Here is a 26028-nt window from a genome sequence, read left to right as displayed (position 1 = left end):
TTCAACAAAAAAAAAGTCTATCTTTTCCTTTCGAAAATACTGTTTTGAAAAACATTTTGTGATTTGGATGTTTTGTTTTTCAGTCCATTTTCAAACAAAAAATGTCCAAATGCAAAACACACAAAATCAAGCCATTAGGATACAGACCATAAAAGTTTCAGTCACAGGAAAGCATTCATAGAGGATAACAAAGTTCAAACTGCTGTAGAATCAATCCCATTACACTTGTGGAAGAAACTGTGAACCCTCCAAAACTCACCAGAAACCTACTGTACCCACATATAGGTGCCCCCTTCACCCATAAGGGCTATGGTAGTGATGCACAGTTGGGGGTAGTGGGTTTTGTGGGGCTTAGCAGACAAGGTAAGGGAGCAATGGTCAGATGTGTACCTGGGAGCATTTTACGATGTCCACTGCAGTACCCCTAGGGTGTTCTATTGCTTTCCTGGGATGTCATTTTTCCATTATTCTACCTGATGTCAAGCTTTCTATTTTTTTATAACATCTGAGCCTTCTGTCTATTGTTTATCAGTAGATTTGGGCTTTAAATTCAGATCTATAGATAAAAAGGAGGTCTCATTACATATATCTAAATACCAGAGGGCTATTTTTTCATACTTAATAGCAAGAGTGTACATTCCCTAAGTACATGTTTTTGTTTTGTTACATTTGTACCCTGCACTTTTTCCCACTCATGGCAGGCTCAATGTGGCAGGCAATAGAGGGTTAAGTGACTTGCCCAGAGTCACAAGGAGCTGCCTGTGCCAGGAATTGAACTCAGTTCCTCAGGACCAAAGTCCACCACCCTAACCACTAGGCCACTCCTCCACTCCCACAGTCCCATGTCCCAATGCAACTGAAGCTTTTACCTCCTCAGTGCATGTAAATGGTTTCATCCCTAAGTGGATTCTTTGATGTTGTGTGAGGCTTTCTTTCCAACCAAAGCTTTTACCACACTCAGAACATGTAGATGGTTTCACTCTATTGTGGATTTTCTTGTGTGTTGTGAGGTCTGCCGTCTACCTAAAGCCTTTACCACACTCGGGGCATGTATATTGTTTCACTGCAACATGGATTCTCTGGTGGACTGTGAGGCTGTCCACTTTTACCACACTTTCTATACGCAACAGTTTTAACTTCTGAATGGATTCTATGGTTCATTGCTATACCAGTCCAGTCTTGGGAAGTACCTGTGAAGCATAGAGAGTCCATAACCTCTGAAAGAACACAAGAGCCCTGGGAGGGGACACCAACCCTGAAGGAGGAAAACTCCCTAAGAATAGGAGGGATGTGAAACTCAGTTTTATGCTGCTACAAGGTACAGTGATGGAATAAATGAACTGTACAAATACCAACCTCAATTTTCTATACAGACTTGCTGTTTGGAACACCACTCATGCCTTCAGAGTTACTTTTGATAGAGGAAGAGTATATTTACACCTTGGACCTTAAAATGGCAAATCCTCCCCTCTTTTCAAGGACCAGTCTTAGGCAGGGACAACAGGGGTGATCGCACAGGGCCTCATACTCCTAGGGGCCCCACATCTCTGGCACATCTGCCGAGCCCAGAGCCTCCCTGCTGCTGTGTCCCGCCTCCTTCTGATGTCATTTCCTGCTTCCATAAGGGCGGAATGCAGCAGCGAGGAGGCTCTGGGATCGGCTGCTGACAAGATATGAAAATTGCTGCTGCTGTCTACCATTCTCTACTGAAACGTGGTGGATGCATATCAAGATATGGGGTGAGGTGGGGTTCCAAGAGCTCTAAACCTCTTGTTAAACTGATAAATTAAGGCTTATAGTGGTGGGCGCAGGTGGGCGTGGGCAGAGGGGGCCCACTGAACTGGTCTGCACAGGGCCCCGCAATTGCTAAGACCGGCCTTGCTCCTCTCCCTGCCCCGGGAAGGACACACACCCTGTTTTGTCAGTGAAGGCTGGACAGACACTCAGTTATGCCCAGAAGGCAGAGAAAAAGGGGGTTACACATAGATCAGTATTATGGAAGAAAATGCTGTCTGTACCAGAGTGCTTGTGAAGAGCCCTGGAACTGAGATCTACTGCAGCTAATGTTTCCAAGCTTGCTCCACCTTCTTCGGTTGATCTCTTTACATCTACCTGTCCTGGACCAATGTTGGACCTGTCCCCTTTCCCACTGATAACATTATGTGAGGCCATAAAGGCCATCCACACAGGAGTAGGTTGCTTAGAAGTTTTGTGGAGATTTAGTACTGCTCACAGTTATTTTGGGGGGGGAGGGGGAACAAAATGAGGTGACATGAGTGTCTGTTAACATCTCGGGCTTTGGATATGTTTTAAATAGATGAATAGGTAGGGCAGTTTAGGTCTCACTCAGTGCTAGTAGGATAATGTATTTATTGTTTTTTATTGATATACTTATCCCCCCCCCCCCCCAGATTCTATATATGGCAACTAAAGTTACGCGTGCAATTCAATTCTGGCCACATGGCCGAATTGTGTGCATAGCTTAATTGATTAATGAGCCAATCAGCACCAATAATTGGACCCTTGCAAGCAATTAAGAGCACTAACTGGCAATAATTGGAGTGGAACGGGTAGATGTGAATCGTTTGTTTACTCTTTCCAAAAATACTAGGACTAGGGGGCACGCAATGAAGCTACAAAGTAGTAAATTTAAAATGAATTGGAGAAAATGTTTCTTCACTCAACGTGTAATTAAATTCTAGAATTCGTTGCCAGAGAATGTAGTAAAAGCCGTTAGCTTAGCAGGGTTTAAAAAAGGTTTGGCTGGTTTCCTAAAGGAAAAGTCCATAGACCATTATTAAAATGGAATTGGGGAAAATCCACTGCTTATTTCTAGAATAAGCAGCATAAAATGTATTGTACTTTTTCGGGATCTTTGCGACCTGGATTGGCAACTGTTGGAAACAGGGCACTAGGCTTGATGAACCTTCGGTTTGTCCCAGTATGGCAATACTTATGTAATGCATATTCTATAAAGTGGTGAGCATAAATTCTATCTCTCAAAAGGGGGTGTGGCCATAGGAGCATGGACAGGTCATGGGCATTCCTAAAATGTATGAACAGTGTTACAGAATACACCCGCTCAATGCCTAAGTTAGGCGTGGGAATTTACATCAAGTTTTACTTGGTGTAAAAGGCCATGTCTACACTTAGTCAAAGGGATGGGCGCTAGGCATATTCTATATCTTAGGCATCATAAATAAAATGTAGCCCATTGTGTATATTTTGAAATATTAAGATTGTAACCTCTGGATTCACACAGTCACATAAGCAATCATGATTTGATGGATGTGTCTTTACTTTTCCTGAGTTCATGTTAAGATAGTTATTCATAACTGTATTAGTGGTCTTATCAATGGTACTGTGGAGACCTCTAGTGGCGCTACTAGGTATAGGAGGTGACCTTTAATACCATTCAGGATTTTCCAATTATCAGGAGAGTTCCTCAAAAGCAGGGCTTTTTTTTGAGGGGTCACTTGGGAGTACTGAGTACCAGCACCTTTTCCATTGTCTGCTAAAATTGACTCATGGTCCCCAAGTTTTAATAAAAGAGCTCAGGCTCTACACATCAATTCTGCCTTGTCATAGATTCTGTAACCCTTTGAAGTGCTCAAAAGTTATGTAATGGTAGGAGCAGTTCCTCGAAGCACAGAGAAATCTGACTGGCATAAACATTACAAGCCCAAAGATAGTTTCTTTCCTTTCACTGGCTTAGCCATATACCACCACTGAACTTTTGAGCTTTGGCTAAACCAATAAAACACCATTTAATAATTGCACAGAGAGTGGTGCAGCAACGGCAGTAGCAGGGGGAGGGGGAACTGAGAGGAAATGCTTGGGACCCTAGTCCACCCCTGGGCCCCCTCAAAATCAACTTCTAGCTCCGCCCCTGAGGTCCACTGAACATGACTTTCTCCTGCCTGCTTAAATCGATTTGAATACTGACCCCAAGACATACTGAGGGGCATTTTCGAAAGAATGTCCAAGTCAGAGTTGGGATGTCCTGCTCATAATGTCTAAAAAAAAAAAAACAAGTCCATCTCACAGCCATTTTCAAACAGGAAAAATGTTGAGATCTCTTGAACGAAAATATGTAAGAAGGACATTCTTGTGCTGCAAATGTCCAAAATGAACAGCTGTTTTCCAAAATGAAACATCCAAAATATGAACGCCAAAAAACCAAGCACAAATGTCCCAGCAGAGCAGAGGGCCGTTTACTGGTCAGTGGAGTGGACTTTAAACCATGTGTCCCAGGTACAAATCCCACCTCAATTCTTTCATATTTTATTGTGAACCCTCCAGGAACAGTCAGTAACCTACTGTACCCCAAGGTATACCACTACAATAGCCATCACACTTGCAGGTGTCTTATAAATTCAGGTACAGTAGATTCCAGGAGGGCTCACATATTTGTACAGAAATAAAGGAGATAGCATGGGAGTTACATCTGGGTCCCGTTGTTCAAAGTTCACTGCACTGACCACTAGGCTACTCCTTACACTTGTTTGCTGCTCTGTTAGTAACAGCCATAATACCTGAGTCATCATAAAGCCTGGTATCCACTGTCACTTTCACTTCTTAGGGGGGGGGGGGGGGGGGGGTAGGAGGAGGTCAGTAACCACTGGGAGATTAAGGAGGGGGTTATACCTTCATCCCTCCAGTGGTCAGCTGCTCAGTCAGGGCACCTTTTTCCCTGGATTTGACTGAAACAGGGCTAGATAAAAATGTACCTCTTTTTTGCCTTGAATGTTTCTCCCCATTCTATTATCACTGAACGACATCCTAATTTTGGGCCGGCCCAAACCACACCTCCAACATGCCCCCTTGCTATTTGGACAAACTGCAGAGGAAAACGTCCAAATTCTGCTTTTCAAAAATCAAAATTTGGACTCAAAAGAAAGGTGTTGATAAGAGTATTTTACCCAGGATTTTCATATTCTGTTCTAGTGGATATTTGCAGTTGTCTATGGTGAATTCTTTAGTAAGATAGGAATGAAACAGGTCTGATATGACTAGAAATTTGCCCCCCAATATTTAGCCAGCGGCGGTCAGCGTTCATCGCTGGCTAAATTATCCCCCGATATTTAGAGCCAGGCTATGTCCGGGCACCGGCACTTAATATCAGGGGCCAATTTGGGGCGGGCATACTGCTGCAGCATATGCAGGCCCAGCTGATACTCAGCCGAGCCCGTTTAAGAGTTATGCAGCTCCAACTGAATATTGGGCCGGAGCCGCATTGTTTTTGTTTTTTAACTGAAATCGCCCCCGAGCCACTGACACGTCACATCCCCTCCCCCTCCCAACCCGCAGCCACAAGCCACTCTCTCCCACAAATTCCCCCCATCCTCACCCCAACCCCCTCGTAGTTCATGCAGGCTCCCCCAGGCCTACCTCAATCCTTGGTGGGCCAGTGGTGGTTGTTGAGGGTTCTCCTATCCCCAACAACCACCACTGGACCACCAGAGATTAAGGTAGGTCCGGGGGAGCCTGCATGAATTATGAGGGGGGGGGGGAAGTTGGGGGACAGGGGAATTTGCAGGGGGAGTGGCTTGTGGCCACTGATTGGGAGGGGGAGAGGGAGGGGATGCGATGCGTCGGGGGGGGGCATGGGGGGGATTTCAATTTAAAAAAAAAAAAAAACAACTTATGTGGCCACAACCCAATGTTCAGCTGGGGCCACTTAAGCATATGCGGGTGTCAGCTGATTATCCCACATAAGCCCTGGCTCCTCCTCAACACACACCCCCGACCGCCCACTTTTTTGGGGGACGGTGAGAGGCAATATTCACGGCACTGACCAGTTTAGTGCCACTATATATCAGCGGTTAGGAAGAGACAGGCGGTTTAAGTGGGCCAGAGCCTCTCCAGCCCACTTAAATCGTTCTGAATATTGGCCTCTTAGTTTTTTCCTTTCAATTTGAAGGCTGATGCCCATGATTTCATCAAGTCTAATCCTGATTTAGGGGTCCTTTTACTAAGCTGCGGTAAAAGGGACCCTATGCTAACGGCAGTAGCTCCGGGTTGCCATTCAACAACCCTTTAATAAAAGGGCCCCTTAATTCTGTTCAGAATTTCGTTAATATCATCAGCATAAATAAAACTGTTAAAGCCACTTGCTTCTAGATTCCTTCCCAGTGGTGCCATAATGATGTTAAAGAGGACAGCCTCCCCCACCTTGTTATACTATTTCTGTATTCTTCCAAGCGGCTTCTAGGTTTTGGAATAAACCACATAATGCTGCCCAGTGTGCACTGCAGGTAGGAGTAATAAAATAAAGTTAATTTTACCAGGCTCGCAACTAGCGCAAAGGCGCATTTTGTACCAAGGAAATTAGATTGAGAACGAGATTTCGGTGCAGCAGCGATTGGTTAGCGGGGCGGGGGAGGGAAGGCATTTGCAATAACTTGGTTCGGTTGGAGAGACTGTGCCAGCCAGGGGTGATGTGATGTCGGACACGAACCAATGACTGGAGCCTTGTTGGTAGTGTAGGGGATGGGATTAGAGGCCAGCCCAGCAGAGCCGGGGGATGAGCCTCTCAATAAATGCAACGAGTGAACCTGAGATCGCAGGCTGCAAACGGCGGAGGCCTAACTCCAGCTGTAACTCGCCGAGAGGAGGCAGCAGAGTCCAAGCAGGACGGAAGGACGTGCAGGGTGCACGATCTCTCCGCTCGCTTGGTTGTTCATTAGCTCTGGTTAAATAGTGGCTTGGACTGACGCCAGCTCGGCAGGAACTTTCAACCTGCTTCGTAATGCTTATTTGTTATAGGTGTGGCTTACAGGAGCGGAAAAAAAACAAAGTCCTGGGACATAGTTCTCCTTCCTGTCTCGTGTAGGAAATAATGCATCGTTCTGTAAATCGGTCTTAATTAGTTCGGGATCCTGTGATGGTACAGGGGTGTGTATTTTCTTTTAATAGTTTAGGTGTGAAGTGGAGGCTTAGCAGACATAGGAGAACTGCATGACCCCTACAAGACTGCTGTGGACCGGGGGAGCAGGCAGCTTTTAGACTGGCAAGCACAGAGCAGTATAGAAACCAAACTCCACACTGGGTAAACGTGAGCTTCCTAACCAATTATTTCTGGGATTTCTGCAATATATCAGCAGAGTGATTGAGGAGAGCCAGCAGCTGGCAAATTTGTAATCCCCACTGGAAGGTCGATATCTGGAACGGGAGGAATAAATGGGGAGAAAGAAGATCCTGTGTATTGGACTTGTGTGCCTGGACATCATCAGCGTGGTGGATAAGTACCCAGAAGAGGACACGGACACCAGGTGCGTTTAGCAGTCATTCGGCAAATGCTCTCCTGTGTCTTTCCTGTGTCATAGGCTTAAAACCAGAGCCTGTTCCTGAATGGAGCTTTTGTTGTCAGGTTATGGGGATGCCCTTGGATAGTATCACAAACCTTTAAAGGCAAAGTCAAACCTGTCACGCCGTAGTACACAACTATAAAATACAGTGAAGTGAAAAAGTTCTTCCTCCTCCTGATTTTCTCTTCTCTTGCATATGTCATACTGAATGGTTTCTGATCTTTAAACAAAATGTAACAGCCAAAGGGAACCTGAGTTAACTCATAACACAGTTTTTAAATTATAACTTCATTTGTTTATCAGAGGGATCCTTTTTACTAAGGTGCTGCAAAAACTAGTCTTAGTGCGCCCTTTCCTGGGTTTTTCCTGCATACTAAGACCTGCAGCCGTAAGTGGCCGATTTTTTTTTTTTTTGCATTAATGTTGCGATTAGCGCATGGCCATTTTTAGAAATTACTGCATGAGCACTTACCCATTTTGTAAGCAGTAAGGGCTCACACGGTATCCCTGCAGTAATGTAGATGCGCTAACTGGTTAGTGCAGGAACACCCACTGTCTGCTCATAACGTGCCCCTTCTAAAAAAGTAGTATTTTTTAGTGCACGGTTATTTATTTATTTATTTATTGCATTTGTATCCCACATTTTCCCACCTATTTGCAGTCTCAATGTGGCTTACAATATATCATGAGTAATGGAAATATATCAGAAAATATACATTTAGTGTTGCAGCAGGATTTTGGGTAACATGATAATGATAAAACATGGTAGTACTATAACAAGCAGTTATTGTAAGACAGTTCTGAGTATGTGTGGGGGAGTTGTGTATATTCACATTGGTTGATTTTTGTGGTATGCCATGTTAAAGAGATGGGTCTTCAGTAGTTTGTGTGCATGTTGGAGTTACCACAAGATGCCCGAGAGTGTCCCGCAGTACTCCTTTTTTTAGCAGTGCATTAGCTTATTAAAACAGCCCCAAAGGTATCCAAATATCAATATCACCCCTAAACTTAACTGGTTGTACTAGAAGAGCTGGAGGGACTACTGCAGAAACATATTCAAGGAATGCTGGTGATTGGAGGGGATTTCAACCTCATGGTGAATCCCGCCTTAGATAGTTCGACGGGAGGGGCGGGATATGTAAGGAAGGATAGACTGGTTTTGGGACAATTTATAGCTCGGCGGGGGTTGGTAAATCTTTGGCGAGCTACACATGCGCAAGAAAAAGATTACACTTACTTTTCAGCATCGCACAGCACATATTCTAGAATAGATATGTTGTTGGGCGATGGGCTAGTCGCAAGGGCACAGCATGAAATACATATAGAACCGCGAACCTTGTCGGACTATGCTCCAGTGGTGATGGCGGTAAGACTAGAGAGAAATCTGACGGGGACGAAATATTGGCGCTTGGATGAGGCTATCCTCCGGGAACCACAAAACATAATGGAAAATGAAAAATATATAAGGGACTATCTTGAATTTAATGATATAGGGGGAATACAACCACACAATTTGTGGGAAGGATTAAAGGTGGTGCTGCGGGGTCAGCTGATAGCGTAAAAGGCCCACCTTGGAAAGACAAGGGAGGCACAGGAAACTCTAATTAGGGATAATATAATACAATTAGAGAAGAATCATAAAGCAGACACATCGGATTCTCAGATAGGGGAGCAATTACATCAGTGCAGAATGAGGCTTAATGATATTCAATTGGCAGAGATAGCAAATCAGCTGGAGCAAACTAGACAAGAACATTATGAGTTCGGAGATAAGGCAAGCAGACTCCTGGCTAATAATCTTAAACAACAACGGAGTTGGGCCTATATTGGTAGCCTAAAAACTCAGGCGGGACAGACTGTGAATGAGCTGGAGCAAATTCAAAAATTATTTTATGATTATTATTCAAAGTTATATGAATCTGAATTGAATGCCACAGAGTCTGAGATGGAGGCGTACATAAAAGGGACAAGTATCCCCCACCTAACACAGGGGGAAGCAGAAATGCTATCGGACCCCATCACATTAGAGGAGGTGGAAGGGGCAATTAAGGAGCTCCTCTTAGCAAGGGCGCCGGGGCCGGATGGGTTCCCGGCGAGACTTTCCAAACTGTATAGAGCGCATCTAGCACCCCTGTTACTGAGGCTGTTTCAGTCCTTTGAACAGGCGCAGGAGCTCCCATACTCATGGAGGATAGCAGCGATAACTCTTATCTTGAAACCTGCGAAGGATCCGCAGGAGTGCGGCTCGTATAGGCCAATTTCATTGCTTAATGTTGATTACAAAATCTTCACCAAAATATTGCCAAGCGCATGCAATATGTTTTGCCTAAGCTTATTCATAGTGATCAAACAGGATTTATCGCAGGGCGACAAGCTTTTGATAATATAAGAAGCCTGTTACATATTATACAACAGACTAGGGATGAGCAAATACCGGCATTGCTTCTCTCGATAGATGTGGAGAAAGCATTTGATAGAGTGGAGTGGCCATTTCTATTTGCAGTCCTGAGGGGGGTGGGGATAGAAGGACGATATTTGAGATGGCTCCACCTACTCTATCAGGCTCCCTTAGCCACGCTGAAAATCAATGGATCCTATACTAAGCCTATAGAATTGCATAGGGGAACTAGACAGGGTTGCGCAGTCTCCCCCCTGTTGTTTGCTTTATTTATGGAGCCTCTGGCATGTGCAGTAAGGAAGGATCCAAGCATTAGGGGAGTGGTGAAAGGGCTGAGAGAGCACAGACTTATGCTATTTGCAGATGATGTGCTCCTCACCCTAACGCACCCTGAAACATCGCTATTGTGAATAACGGAGGCAATGGCACATTATGGCACTCTTTCTGGCTTTAAGGTAAATGTTACCAAATCTGAGATATTAAATCTAACGATACAGCCCCAAGAGACTTTGCAGTTGCGGGCAGCCCAACCTTATGTATGGGCTGCGAAGTCCATAAAATATTTGGGGGTTCAGATCACGCCAACAGTGGAAGCATTATACGCGGCAAATTTCCCAAAGAAAGTGACAGAATTAATGGCGGAGTTAGATGGGAAGGATTAAATGTGTCCTGGATGGGAAGGATACAAGCAGTAAAAATGATGTTGCTCCCTAAAATATTATATTTATTTATGGCTGTCCCCATCCCAATCCCACGTAGATTTTTTGAGCAACTCAACCAAAAACTATTCACATATAATTGGAGAAAAGCCCCCCCCCCCCCCCCCGAGGGTACGTCGAGCAATCATGTATCAACCGCAAGCGAGGGGAGGGATGGGAGTCCCAAATTTTGTACTATACTATCAGGCAGCGCAACTGCGGATTTTGGCGGACTGGAATCCCTATGCGTGTAAAAAATGGTTGCACTGGGAGAGGGCATGGTTGGGAACCCAAGCATTGGGGGCTGTATTGTGGCTTCCTGGTAGAGAATTGCTAGAAGTAATAAAAGGAGTCCCGTTGGGAGTGAACCATATACTAGCCACATGGTACCAAATTAGGAAAACGTGGTTCCCGGAGCGAAGGTACTACCTCCAGACAGCAATACCACGCAACCTGAAAACGATCTATGAACTAACCAACTTCTGCAAATCATTGAAAACCCATCTCTTTGATAAAATTTACTGAAAGAATCAAAACACATTAAGTCCGCGCACACACTATTAGTAATGCAATAATACATTCTCTTCTGAATTCACATCCCCTGTCATTTTTATCACATTTATACCTCTACTCATAGAAAAATGTTATACCGAATTGTTCTTCTACTACTGTTCAGTTGCCCTATTAGTTCCCGTTGTTTCTTTTCCATTGTTCCATTGTTCTATTCCCTTAACGACACTTTAACTTTGTTTTCGCATAACCACTCACAATGTAATCCATAACCGAGTTGTAACAAACTGTATTTCCACCATTCACAATGTATTGTAAGCCACACTGAACCCGCAAATAGGTGGGAAAATGTGGGATACAAATGCAATAAATAAATAAATAAATAAAATAGCAAGAGCACCGGGGTTCAGATTGGGAGGAACAGAGAAAGTATATTGGGAGTGGTCAAGGGCGGGATTGCATACGTTGGGCCAGTTATGGGAGAAGGGGGAAATGTTAAGGTTTGAGAGACTTCAGGAGCAATTTGGGCTTCCTCCCAGAGATCTGGTTTATTACTGTAGCATGCGGCACTATTTATTAACATGCGCCAGAGAGGAGCTAGAATTGGAAGAAACAAAGCTTGAAGGGGCACTGAGAAGGGAGGGAGGAAAAGGAAGTGTGGCACGCATATATCAGGCCCTACTGCAGAGGGCAAATCCTCAAAGCTTTTATATCAAAAGATGGGAGGAAACGGTGCAAAACACGTATTCACAGCAGACATGGGAAAAATGTTATAGATATCTGTTCAAACCGTCCCTAGCTCAATCCACGAGGGAGAATGGGTTTAAAATATATTGTTGGTGGTACTATACACCGGATAAGCTGCAACGTATTTATGGGGGGGTCCTCAGCTGACTGTTGGCGAGCATGTGGAGCGAGAGGAACATTTACGCATATCTGGTGGGAGTGCCCTAAGGTACGGGAATATTGGAAAGCAGTATTGCAGCAGATCAACCTAGTTCTGCAGTGCACGTATCCCTGTAAGGTGGAACATTGCTTGTTGCACTTCCCCCCTAAATCAATTAAAGCTACTCAACATAAATTGGCGACCCAATATCTGGTGGCAGCTAAGCTAGCGTTAGCAAGAGCATGGAAACAACCGAACCTTCCGGATATGAGGGTAATTAACCATAAAGTGGGATTTTTACATCAAATGTCTACATTAACAGCATTAAAGAGGGGTACAATGAAAGCATATAACAAAATATGGCAACCATTTGAACAATATATAAGTAGCAGTCAGCCTCACTAGGATGTGGGAGGGGAGGGAGGGGGGAGGTAGAAGTAGTTATGGGGATGTATTAGTATAGGGAAAGTATCTATAGAGCATAGAAGCAATTAAAAGCTTGTTGAATATGGTTGCATAAGCCAAATGTTTTGGCCAGTTTTGTATGTAATTGCAGAAGTTTTCAATTAATAAAATTTTCAAAAAAAAAAAAATAACTGGTTGTACTATCTTTAGCAACAGTAAATGCAACCAAATGCTTCCAATAATTTGATATCCGTCTTGCATATCGTTGTTGAGGAATATTAGCCCACTCTTCTTTGCAGAACTGCTTTAATTCAGACACATTCGTAGGTTTTCGAGCATGAACTGCTTGTGTCAGGTCCTGCCACAGCGTCTCTGTTGAGTTAAAGCCAGGACTTTGACTAGGCCAATCCAAAACTTTAATTTTGTTTCTCCTCAGCCATTCAGATGTATAATGGCATACAGATTATTACTCCCATAGATTATGTCAGCTGGCATTCAATATCTTTGATCTCTTCTAAGCTGGATACAATATCTGACTAGCTATTTAACAACTACTTTAAGCTCAATCCTTCCAATTCTGAAGTAATCATTTTTTTCTCCTGGATCACCCACCATGCCCTCTGTTTCTCTTCGTATCCAGAAGATAAATGTCCCCTTTAAGGACTGTGTTAAAATTCTCAGGTTCCTTCACCTTTCGAAAACAGATTTCATTCGTTTTCCAAAACAGCTTTTTTACCTATAGGTAGATCCAATCTATTCGCTCTGTGCTAGATCTTTCATCCCTTAGAATTCTTCTTTTGGCACTAGTCATCACAAAATTAGACTGTTACAACTCCTTATTTCATGGCTTACTGCTTTCTCAAATCTGGCAACTCCAATTTGTTCAGAAAACTGCCATTAAACTACTAAATGGGAAGAAACATTAAGACCACATAACGCCTTTATTTGTCTCATAACAGTGGCTTCCTGTCTTCTTTCAGATTTCTTTTAAATATTCCACCATCAGATCTTGCACTCTGGTTTTCCAACATTTCTGTTAAGACTTCTTATGCCTTATTCGTTATTCCCCCCCAAGCTCTCCCTTCGTTTCTCCCAGTTGCACTTACGGTTCCCTCCTTGTATCATATATGGCTTGACTTCCTATGTAACATCTGCTTCAGGGTTGTTGCAACCACTGTGTGGAACACTCTCCCTATTTCTCTTAAGACCAAATCCGCCCTTATAAAATTTAAGGGCTGCCTTAAAGCACACTTATTTTCTCAAGTAATCCTGATGCCCTTCCCTGTTCTGCCCTCTACCCTTTTCCCTTTATAAACCCTTTAGACGATTGTAATATTATTCTCTGCTATGCTTATTGGCTTTACTTGCTGTTCCAATAATGCCACTATAAATAGCAAGTAAAAATAAAGTTGCTGAAAAATATAAAAATATATAAGGAGAAAAAGGACTTCAGTGGCTAAGGTCATGTCTAGAGTCAAGCTCGGACTAATGACCTGCCATACTTCTTCACGGGTCCAGAAAAACCTCCCATTACTTTATTTTATCGTTTTGTCAAAATTTTTAACTCAGATTAAATCATTCAAAAGATAGAAATCTCCCAGGCACTTTTCTGAAATGGGTCTGGTACGCTCAACAGCTGTTTCACACTGGCTTCATCAGGAGCGTTTTTAATTTATACTTCACTATCAGTACCCCCATCATATCAGCTATTCAGTCCAAGGACCAGACCCAAACCCTCTGCTTTGAAAAAAAATATTTTTAAGCTAGACCAGGAAGGTGAGGGAGACACCAGACCAAGGTGGAGAGAAGGGGAAGACATGCAGCACACAGGGGCCCCCTGGAGCAGCTGTTTTTGAACTAAACTGAGGGGGAAGGTAGCTTTCAAAGAGAAGAGGAGATGCCTGAACGAGGGTGGTGAGAGGAGGTGAAAGCGAAGAAATAATGGGCTTGGAAACAGAAGAGAGGGAGAGAGATGGTGGACAATAGCATGGAGGGAGGCAAGAGACAGGGAGAGACATGGGACCCAGGGTGTGGAGGGAGGGTTATAGAGATATTGGATGGGAGGGCAGTTGGGAAGAGATGGTGGATCTGGGGGTGGTGTGGAGGGAGGGAGAAAGAGATACTAGATGGAAGGGTAGTTGTGAAGAGAAATGGAGAGATGGACCCAGGGTGGTGTGGAAGGAAGGAGAGATGCTGAATGGCAGGGCATTCTGGAAGAAAGAGAAAGAAGCTGGAACTGGGGATGGGAGGGAAGAGAGAGGGAGAAATATTGAGTCTGGGGATTGAGGGAGGAAAGAGATACTACATCAAGGGGGGAGGGAAGAAGAACAGAAATGAGAGGGAATAATGTTGGACCATTGGGGTGTGAAGAGAGAGGAGGAGAGATGTACCCATGGGAGTGGGAGGGGAAAGAGTTGGGAGAGAAAAATGCTAGAGGATGGAGGGAATGGGACAGGGAGATATCAGACAATGAGATTGGGGTGACCTACAAGAGTGGAGAGAGGGAGAGGAGATTCTGGAAATGGTGGAACCAGGTGGGTGAAGTCAAAAGGAGGTGGCAAAAAGATGAGTGAGAGGTGAATAGTCGGTACAGAGGTAGAAATGTGATAATGGGAAGTAGATGGAAGGAAATAGAAGGCTGGGAAAGGAGTGAGATGGGAAATGGGAGCGCTAGGGACTGAAAAGAAATGGAAAACAGTAAAGTAACTGAAAATTAAAAAGAAGCAGGATGAGCTAGAGAGAGTGAAATTTGAGTGGACAGAGGCAGAAAAGGAAATAAAAAAGGGAAGAAATAGCTGAAAGGGAAAAATCAATATGTTAAGACAAGTGTAGTGAGGAAATGGAACAAGAGAGGAGAAAATAAAAATGGACAGCAGACACTGGAAAGAGAATTAGCAGAAGAAAGACAAGAAAGCAGAAAAAGAGAAAATGGGACCAAGATGGAAAAATAAAATACCCAGACAACAAAGGTAGAAAAAGTGTTTTATCTTGAATTTATTAATTGGGATATGTTAACTTTGGGATATGTGCATCACAGATAGTTTTTGTATTGTATTCTGTGGCATAGCTAGATGGCCAATTTAGGGGGGGGGGGGGGGGGGGGAGGGGTCTTGAGAAAATGAATGGGCACCAAAGTTTCTCCCCACCAGAATGCAAAATATAAATATTTGAGCTGGCAGGGATCCCCCAAGCCCCACCAACTGAAATCTCCTCTTCCAGTCTGGCAGCCAGAAATCCCTAAGCTCTGCAGTTGGTGGAAGTATTCCCAAATTGCCACTGCCCCCTCACCCACCCCACCACCACGCATGTTCAGATTTCATGAATGTGTGAAAGACGAACAGGTGGGGAGAGGGCAGCAACTCTGAAATACTGCTGCTAGCTACAGAGCTTGGAGAGTTCTGGTCACTGGACCTGAGGAGGGGAATGAAGTAGTCATCAGCTGGTGAGGCTTGGGGAGCCCCATCAGCCACAGCAAGGAAGATGTTAATGGGGGGGTCTACGTTCCCCCCCCCCCTTTCGTGGTTATGCCATTGATTATGTTCAGTAGAAAATGAAGTGCATTTCTGTTTTCATTTCTCCAGTGTTGCAGTACTTGCCGCGTTTAACTTCTTGGGGTTCCCAGTTCTGTTTTGGTGTTATATTTCTAATCTGTGATCCCTTGTTCTGCATTTGGTGAAGGTCTGTTTATGTTTTGTGTGTGAAGATGTCATTTAAGGTTGTTTTGTGTGTGGTAGTAATGATGGGTTGGGAAATCAAGGGAGGGGGCACAGAATAGAGAGGATTGGGGGGCCCCTCCTTAATTTCTGCCCTGGGCCCCAGCATGTCTTAACACCAGCTCTGACTGTACTCAACTGTACACCTCTACAATAGCCATTATGCATGCAAGTGTCACCTATATGTGGGTACAGTAGGTTTTTGGTGAGTTTTGGAGGGCTCACGCTTTTCACCACAAATGTAATAGAATAGGTTATGGGCCTGGGTCCCCTTCGCTACAGTGCACTATACCAACCACTGGGCTACTAAAAGGACCTGCTTTCTGCTCTAATAGGACTTGCCATAACATTTGAAGCTGTCATAGAGGCTGGTATGTACTGTTTCTTTCACATCTTTAGGAGATGGGAGGGAGTCAGTGACCACTGCGGGAGTAAGGGGGTCATGCCTTATTTCCTCCAATGGTCATCTTGTTATTGAGGACACTTTTTTGTGACTTAGGGCCAGATGCACTAAACTTAACAAGCCAGCAACGTGGTTTTTAAAGTAGTTCTAGCTGGTTTAGCGCGCAAGTAGTAAACCGGGACATGCACAAAAGGGTTCTGCGAGTCATTTTCCTGTCACGGTAGCAGCTAACGAATATGGAATGCAAAGCTATTATAATGAGCTAATTACTATTATAATGTGCATGCAATGCAATGCACTACCGTTTCCGACCCCATGCACAAAAGCAGTCCCTACCTTTACCGTGGAAATTTTAATGGGAGGTCTGGACCTGCTGGTTCTTCATTATAAGTAGGAGAAGGGGAGAAACAAGGTAAGGAAGATGGAGCACAAAAAAAAAAAAAAAAGTACACCCGCTTACTCGCAGCTTCTTTGAGTGTATGAAAGCCGTGCCACGATTCTTTTCTCAAATGACATTTTACTGGCAAGAAATGGGGGACAGTAAATGTAAAGCATAAAAGTAATGGTGACTTACCAAAAATGCAAGGAAAACAAAGGTCAAACAACCTCTGCTGGGAAACAGCATCCCCCATGCTTAGAAGCACAACAGAGAGGGGCTAAAGCAATTGGACAGTGTCAGCCTGGGATGTCCTGCCAACTCAATACTGGAGGGGAACACCAGGCAGTTCGGATCCAGTCAGCTCACAGCTCTAGAGTGATGTCATCAGGGAAGCCCTGCAGGGAGGAGGAGTTGGGACAGCATCCAGCCAGTCAATCTTCAGGGAGATGGGCATTCCAGGATTTCAGCCGGCCAATAGAAGGAAGCAGGACCAGCTGGGGGTGGAACCAAGTCCTGATGCTGATTCCTCAAGAGCCGAGAGCAGCAGCAAGCATATTCCCAGCAGCAGGGAGGCAGGGAGCCCCAACACAGGTCTATCTATCAAAAAAAAAAAGGGCTACATCTACTGCTATCATACACGCAGCTTGTCTTCGTGTATGAGAGCCGTCTGTAGCATGCGCAGAGCAGCCACGCATAGCGTTTGACTGTTCTGCACATGCTCTGCTCTCTGACTGGCTTCCCCCATATCGCATGCAAATGAGCTGGGTCGCAAAAGCAACGAGCAGCTCATTTGCATGTGATTCTCTTTGTGAATCCCTCTGTGTTTCTAAATCGGTAAATTTTTACCGATTTGGAAACACAGACAGATTCTTAACGGGACCTTTGTGCATCTGGCTCCCAGTCGTGATTGAAACAGGTCTAGACCAAACCATCTAACTTTTAGCCCAGGACATTTTTGCTTTGTTCCATTATAGCAGAGAAACATCCATGTTTTGGGAATGCCAAAATCCCGTCCCCAGCATTCCCCCCTTGTGATTTGGAAGCACTGCAGATGGGCTGCATAGAAAAATGTTTGGAGATTGTTCTGTTTCAAAAATGAGCCCCATAACCATATAGTCACTCCTTTTCTGTAATTAAGACTCATGAGGAATGTATCTGTAGATTTGTATAGCTAAGACTCCCTCCCCTAACTCCCCCCTCCCCCCCCCCCATTTGATGAATGTTTTCACACATTGCCCCTCTGTGTTTTGTTGCTGTGGATTGAACATTGATATGCCGAATGCTGCCTTCTTTTCCCTCACTCCCTTTCCTTGTTGAATTTTTCCAGATGTTTGTCTCAGCGCTGGCAACGCGGGGGCAACGCTTCAAACTCCTGCACTGTCTTGGCACAGTTGGGAGCACCCTGTGCCTTCATGGGATCCCTTGCAGCAGGACATGTGGGAAAGTGAGTAAAGAGATTTCATGTGAAATGGGAGCGAGCAGCAGGCTCCCAGTCCTGTCACCAGAGGATCAACTTTTCAGATACTAGGGAAGAGCAGGTTCAGAGTAAAATGGGAGGTTGGGTCCCCATTTTTTGTTTTTTTTTTTTACATTATGAAATTTTTATTGCTGACATGCAGGAATAGGGGTTGATGTAGTACAAAAATAATTCACTATTTGGGATGTGCAATTCCCATTTCATTTCATTTCATTTTTAAGCCAAAACAGGAGGAAAAAAAACAAAATTTGGGTTGTTTTCCTGGGTTGGAAATGATGTGAACTCCAATACTGTTCCCAAAATAAGGAGGGAGAAAAAAAGTCAACAAAACTAAAATTCCAGTAAACAACGCAAGAAAGTAAACTGAATGAAAATATTTGGGCTGCACACCGCTGCCATTTTTTGTATTTGGAGACTTGAATAACCTATGAGCCTAGTTTCCCAACTCTGGAGACGTACACATCCACTGAGTTGTCATGATTACCACTATGAATTTTCGTACACTGGTCTCCTCATTCTGTAACTTGGGGCCTACAGTTAAGCACCAAGGGTCGGATTCAGTAAATGCCGCCAAAGGGAGACGCCAGAAAGATCCGCACTGAAATCATATTCTATAAAGGGCGCTTTGTGCTGTGCCCTTTATAGAATAGCGCTTACCCCCTAATTCTATAAAAGCCAGCAAAAATTGCTGCTCGCCCAATTTCTGCATGCAATTTGATTGAATAGCGGGCCAATTAGTGCCAAAAATTGGCTTTTTTTAAGCAATTCTTGGCACTAATTAGACTTAATTGGCATTTACAAATGTAAACTTAGGCATGATCTGAAAAATGGTGTGTGGAAATGGGCATAACGGGGGCGTTCCTAAAATTAACGGGCGTTATAGAATAATTGGGATAAGTGCCTAATGTAGGTGCGTATATTTCCACCATGTTTCAGTTGATGTAAATGGCCGTGCCTAAAGTTAGGCATGACTCCTGGGCATAAGTGCTATTTTATAAACCATACTTAACTTTAAGTGCACCTTAGGAACGCGTTTTTCAGCACTGAGTTTTTAGGTGCCAATTCCCGCCACCAACTTTGGGAGCGCAGAATTGCACCAGGTGAAACCTGGTGTAAATCCTGGCATACAAGTTGAGCGTGCAATCCCGGAATTCGATAACATTGCAACTAAACTTTACAACCAACCACTGGGCTACTAAAAGGACCTGCTTTCTGCTCTAATAGGACTTGCCGTAACATTTGAAGCTGTCATAGAGGCTGGTATGTACTGTTTCTTTCACATCTTTAAGGGGTGGGAGGGAGCGTTTTGCTCACTTACAATGGCGTTATTCCCGGATATTCAAAGCAAGGACCTGTGTGGGCTTCGGCTTTGAATATTTGGTTATTTTTAAGCCAGCTAACATATAGCCGCTTAAATCGATATTCATCTGTTATTCGGCCATGGGTTACCGCATAAAAATATGACAGACATTTATAAAGTCCCATTTATGTGCTCACCCTGATCGCTTAAGTTCTGAATATTAGAACTTAAGTGGCCAAGGGCTGACTGTGCCCCTGGACGCCGCCAACATAGCCGGCTTTGTGTTCGGCGCTTACCGCAGTATTCTGCGGTGCTTAGCCAGCTAAATGCTGCTAGTCCCAACCAAGCGATTTAACCGGCCAGCAGCTGGCTAAATCATTTTGAATATTGGCCCCTATTCTTATAAATGTAGGCCTGCCATTCATTTACCTAGATTTATGTATATGGTGAAGATCAGTGCTACACTCCTAACATGTTCTGCCTGCCGTAAATCCACCCCTGTTGCACCCATTTGTTATGCTCTAAAATTTAAGAATAAATTTAGGCACTCAGCCTAGGAGATTTTCAAAGAGGCCAGTTTAGGAGCATAACTCTCAAAGGGGTCTTTTTACTAAGTAGCGGTAAAAAGTGGCCTGCGGTAGTTTGGATGCCTGAAATTGGCAAGCACCAGACCTTTTTTTTTTTTACCACAGCTGGGAAAAGGCTTTTTTCTAATGGAGACAGTAAATGTCTGTGCACTAAAATTAAAAGTTGCACGCAGCTATTTACTGCCTGAGTCCTTACCGCCACTCATTGACCTAGCGGTAAGGGCTCATGCGCTATTCATGCGCTATCCGTGCAATAGTGCCAATTTGGCACACGCTACCTGCGTGTTAGCCCTTCTGCTGCTTAGTAAAAGGACCCCTATATGATTTGAGTAGTTCTATATCCTTTGCATGAATTCTGGTGCTGATCCGGCATTTATATGGGTGATCTGGGTACCACATCAACACTCACAATGCGTGAAGACAAGTTAGGAAACAAGGCACTGCCCTTGTCCCTGATTATCATTTTCATAACTGTCTTGTTGCCATAACTTAATACTGGTACTTTTTGTGTCTGGTAAAAACAAGTACTGTGATTGGTTAGACTGCATCATGTGACCAGACATCAAAATCCTTCAGCACATAGTGGAATCAGTGTTGCCAGGTGGGCGGTTTTACCGCCCAATTGGGCGGTTTTCCGCGACCCGCCGCGGGAAATTTTTGCCTGCGGCGGGTTGCGGTTTTTTGGGCTGCTTTTTGGGCTTCAGGGCGGTTTTTTGGGCGGTTTTTTCGGCCGCGGGGGGCGGGGTTAGTGACGTTTTGGGCGGGGTTAGTTATGTTTTGGGCGGGGCTGATGACGGGGAGGCGGGGCCGATGACGGGGGAGGCGGGGCCGATGGCGGCGGGGGCGGGGTTGATGATGGCGGGGGCGGGGTTGATGACGGCAGGGGCGGGGGTGTCAGGGGCGGGGTTTGAGTTTGGGCGGGTTTTGGGCTGGATTTAGGCTGGTTTGGGTGGGAAAAAAAATTTCCACCTGGCAACCCTGAGTGGAATAACCATAAGATACTATCCAAAGACAAGGCCTCTTGGGCCTGGTGATGTGGGTTAAGTCTAGACTTGCTGAGATTTCACTGGAGATAGGTGAGGAAACAGAAGACAGGGCTTGCAAGTACATTTTAAAGACAAATGTACAAGCTGTTTGTTCTCCAAACATGTTATGAATGCAGCAATACATTCCAGGGTTTGCTTTATATGATTCTGATGTTCCATCCTTGCGCTGGTGCTTTTCCTGGGGTGTATATTGCTGTCCTTAGCACATCCTGCTCATGGTTTATTGCCTATTTTTTTCTACTATATTTCTTCTCATCACCGTGGTTTCTTGGCCAGTGGTTTGCCCATAACTCCCTACCTAGAGGTGCCTTATTTCTAATAACACTTGGCGTTTGAACACCCTCCCCACACCCCTGATATCTATTCAAGCCAGATTGAAATTGTCCCTGCCAAATTTGCTGACATGTTTGTGATCCTAGAGAAACAGGTCAGAGCAAAACTGAAGTGTCATGAAAAATTAATTCATAGATAGCTAGTGGGTGGCTTGCTGCTTTTATTTATTTATTTTTTAATCCCTTTTCTTCTCACTAAAAGCTTAGAAATTGTGGTATCAACCACCTCCCTGGGGACTATAGATCACAGCTCCTTTCTGAGCTTAGCTCAACATAATCTGGCTGGTGGAGGTTACTGTGAGATGACCACTGAGATGCCCACTTTAAAAGCTGGTAGTGCCTACCTGTGCAGTGGTCGTGGTTACAGACACCCCAAGGAGGAAGATAAGGGCCCAAGAATAGTACCCAGGTCTCCTTAACATTTCACCCTCAACAAAACAGACACCTGTGTGACTAGTCAACTTATAGGTTATTTCCCATTCTTCATAGAGAGCAAAACAACAGGCAGCAGATCTGCAATCTAGGCATAGTAACAGAAGACAAGGACACCAGCAGTCTGGAAAGATGTGCAGCTTTATTATGAAGAGTAATCCGATGTGGCCACGTTTCTCCCACAGACTGCATCAGGGGTAGAAGCTATAGGGGAATGCAATTCACTTTCAAATAGTTCAAAATCAAATCCAGACAATGGTGCAGCACTTCTTTCTTGAGAGCAGCAGCAGCATTCCCACCATGCACATGCATGAAACACTGTAAGTTGTGCGATATCAAGCATATAAACGGCGAGTGACCGTACTCACTTGCAAATGCGCAGTAGAGACTTCCCTCTCTGACCCGCCCCCGCTTCAATACGTGATGATGGGGGCGGGACAGAGAGGGAAGTCTCTACTGGCATGCTGCAGACGTCGGAACCGCTCCCCCCTCCCCCGGAGTCGCCACCGCCCCTCCATCTGGCCCGAGCACTGTGAACTTACATCACCACGCAGCAGCAGGTACATCAGCAAAGCTGCCGTCGGGCTTCCTTCTCTGCCTTTGTCCCGCCCTCGCCGACGTTACATCACACGAGGGCGGGACACAGGCAGAGAAGGAAGCCCGCCCCGACGGCAGCTTTGCTGATGTGCCTGCTGCTGCGTGCTGATGTAAGTTTACAGTGCTGCTCGGGCCGGGTGGAGGGGCGGCGGCGACTCCGGGGGGGGGGGTTCGGAAACCCCCCCATTCCAAACGTAGCCCGTTTTCACGGGCTCAACGGCTAGTATAAAAGAAACAGCCATTTCCCCGCCTATAACGACGCCCCTTTTTGGCTGCATTCATTAGAATTTAGGCGCTCTGTGTTTACAGATTACACTTAGTGAGTTGTGCCTGTAAATTCTAATTATTGCCAATTAGTGCTCATTATTGCTTATTGCTGTTAAAAATTCTGATTGGCTTGTTAAGCCAATTAAGTTACGCATGTTGTTATAGAATACACTGTGCGAAATGCTAGGCGTGATATATAGAATCCCAGGGTATATGTAGAATTAGGGGAATAGTGTGGTCAGATATTCTGGCTGTGTAAAGCTGTAGACTAATTGATTACTGGGGCAACTTTGATGTAGTCTTACCTGGGAATTGCAACAAAGATAAAAGCCCCGATCTAACATTGTCAGCAGTTAAAATAAAGAATGTCTTTCTGTATCTCTCTTTTCTGCAGCAGCCTTATCACTGATACCTTTCATTATTATTAGGAGTCAACATGATGTGTTAAAAAATAGATTTCTTAAAATCTAGAGCTTTTTTTTTTTTTTTTACTATAAAGTTTTAAGGCACCTCTTTCTAAGGAGCAAGGGGTCACTGGAAGATTGCAGATCGTTAGCATATAAAAGTAATTAAGGGACTATTTTGTGTAACTATACAGTAATTGTGGATTTTGTGTAACTATACAGTAATTGTGGATTTCATGCATCTTAGATTTATATTTGTATGTTCTTATTAAATCTTTGAATGATTTTCAATATGCTTTAGATGTTCTTAATGAAATTACAGTTCCATTAAAAACAATACACCAAATCTCATTAAAAATCAAGTAGGGATCTATAATTGTAACCATCATCTGCAATCTTTTTGCCTTCCCAACATTTTTGCTTTGCTAGAGAGAACCATTCCCTTGTTTAATTATGTGGATAAAATTGTGTGGTAGCTGTTAGTCCACTTTTAAAGGTAACAAATAGAAATAAAACAGAATGAAAATAAGATTATACCTTTTTATTGGACTAACAGTACATTTTTTGATTAGCTTTCAAAGGCAATTCCTTCATTTTTTGATTTATCTTTCGAAGGCAGTAGTGTCTTCTTCAGATCAATTATCTTCAATACCAAAATTATAAATGATTCTCCTCCTCCCCTTTCCTCTCTTTTTGTGAAACCACTGGCAGTTTTGCTTTGGACAGCCTGAAACACTACAATATTGACATCAGTCATGTGATCACTCACCCGGAATGTACCTTACCAGCTTCCATGGTCATCAGCAACCAAACCACCGGAAGCCGAACTATCCTGCATTCAAACAGGTTTGTAACGTGGGAGGGATGAACAGGTAACTGCTTACAAAGGCACACGGTGGATGCAGATATGTGCCTGTTCTCCATATACACAGGTATCCCTAGTGCTTTCTGCTGAAATGAGATGGACATCCCTGGTCACTCTGCACCTATGCAATCTCTAGGTCTGGGAAATGTGTGCTGGCAAGGGTTACCACCTTTTTATTTTCTCAGGATGGACTGAGCTAGCCCTGGTTTTATCTCATTGCCTACATGGACGCATGGTTCTGATTTCCCTAAGAAAAACCCTGACTGCAAGTCTTTTTATCTATTTATTAGGATTTATTTACTGCCTTTTTGAAGGAATTCACTCTAGGGATGTGCATTTGATTCATTAGCATGCCTTAAATTAAAGTGCATGCAAAATTGATTTAACACCTGTGAAATGACCTAAAAAAAATCTAAAATAAAGGAAAGGAGGCAAAAATTCAAGAACGCACTGAAAATCTTTTTCCATGTGCACATCCCTAAAGTTTCTGCCTATAGTAGGATGAAACTAAGACTGGCTCATCTTGTCTAGAGAAAAGAAAAGCAGATGGTAACCCTAACATTAGCACTGCTAAAAAGACTTTCAGAGTTGTCTAATGCTTCTTATGGCCAATCAGATATACATGTATAATTATTAGAGTGCTTGATGTGCTTTCTGAGGTATAGTGCATGAGGTGCAGGTAAGTGGCACTCACTGAACAGACAGGAGAGCACAGTAGTGCTTGGAAAGATGTCACCCCTCCTCTACTGTGTTCGATGTTGGACATGCACAAGCAGGCTGAGGATACCTGGACGGTAATCCCTGTTTACCCTTCCTTTATTCCTCCCTCTCCTTCCCCGAAGCTTCATCATCGATGATTTTCAGAGAAGGGGCGTGGAGGTGTTGCACGTGGTATGGCAGAATCATGGGGACACACCTTGCAGTTGCTGCACTGTGAACATCCTTAATGGCTCCCGGACGATCACGCTCTATGACACGTAAGCCCTCTTGCCAACAATCTGATAGCTAATCACGCCCAATCAATGTGTTCTCCTCTCTCTTGTGCTCCTGTCACTGCTTCCTGTGCCAGCCTTAAAATACTCAAGGGAGGCTTGCATGTGCTGTATACCCATGGTGAGCAGAGATTGCCAGAGAGTTGAACAGAGAGTTCCTTTTCATTAGGAAAGCTTTGTTCATAGTAAATAGATATTCATTGGTTCCATCCAGCTACCCTTTCCTTTCTTTTCCAAGCATGTCTGATAACTTATGGTAATTATTCACTTTATTCTATCGTGTATTTTTTTTTCTCATGGCAGAAGCACAGTTGTGGTGGGGGAGGGGAGGTACTACAGTCTATTTCACTATTTTAATGATACTTCTTGTTCTCTAGGGAAGATTTAACAAATTTTCTGCAAGTATCTTGTAAAACTGTGAGGTCAACCTGTTTTTTCTTTTTAATTTGGTTAGGCACTTTTCTCCTACTCATTTCAGGTTTCCGGCTCTGCTGACACTACATCTGTCTGGCTACATTAGCCAGCATTTTTCTCCAGCCTGGCCGCTGCACTGACGGTACTCTGGCTGGAGGTATAAGCCATGGTTCCTTCCACAGCTCTGTTAACATGGACCCTAAATCTTGCCATTAGCAGGGTAATTCTCTAAAAGGGCACCTGGTAAAAGCCTATTCTATTCTCTAAAGCAGTGGTTCCCAAACCTGGTCCTTGAGGCAATGCCACCACTTCATGCAAATATCTCTCATGAATATTCATTGGATTTATTAATTTGATATACTGCAATGTACTTTTGTGTCTAAGCAGTTTACAGTAAAAAAGTAAACATGCATCATACAAAATATAATGCAATGCAAATTCCAACAAAAATACTTCTTCAAATACAATACACCATTGACCACTGAAGGTGGAATAACTGAATTATAACTTCAAGAATTGCTTACTCTTCAAAAATCCATAAACCAACCATTATATTGCTGAAACATTAAAGTCTTTAAAATTCACGAAAGACACAATAGGATGATAAATTAGA

The 26028-nt window shown here is 43.9% G+C and overlaps 1 protein-coding gene across 4 annotated transcripts in view; it reads left to right on the top strand.

Moving 5' to 3' along the window:
- The first annotated feature begins 6424 nt into the window (after positions 1–6424).
- The window catches only part of KHK (ketohexokinase), a 44675-nt gene continuing 25071 nt past the window's right edge, over positions 6425–26028 (top strand). The window contains exons 1-4 of one of the 4 annotated variants that reach the window (XM_030198616.1): positions 6425–7274; positions 18030–18146; positions 23856–23990; positions 24852–24986. In XM_030198616.1, the coding sequence (XP_030054476.1) occupies positions 7183–7274; positions 18030–18146; positions 23856–23990; positions 24852–24986 (479 nt within the window). In that variant the 5' untranslated portion in view covers positions 6425–7182. The remainder of the gene's footprint in view (positions 7275–18029; positions 18147–23855; positions 23991–24851; positions 24987–26028) is intronic. The other 3 variants (XM_030198618.1, XM_030198617.1, XM_030198620.1) reach the window with 3 other exon arrangements.

The sequence above is a fragment of the Microcaecilia unicolor genome, chromosome 3 (genome assembly GCF_901765095.1).
Source record: "Microcaecilia unicolor chromosome 3, aMicUni1.1, whole genome shotgun sequence".
Taxonomy (NCBI): domain Eukaryota; kingdom Metazoa; phylum Chordata; class Amphibia; order Gymnophiona; family Siphonopidae; genus Microcaecilia; species Microcaecilia unicolor.
Note: the sequence above shows the minus strand (reverse complement) of the source record. Positions and strands in the feature narration are given on the sequence as shown.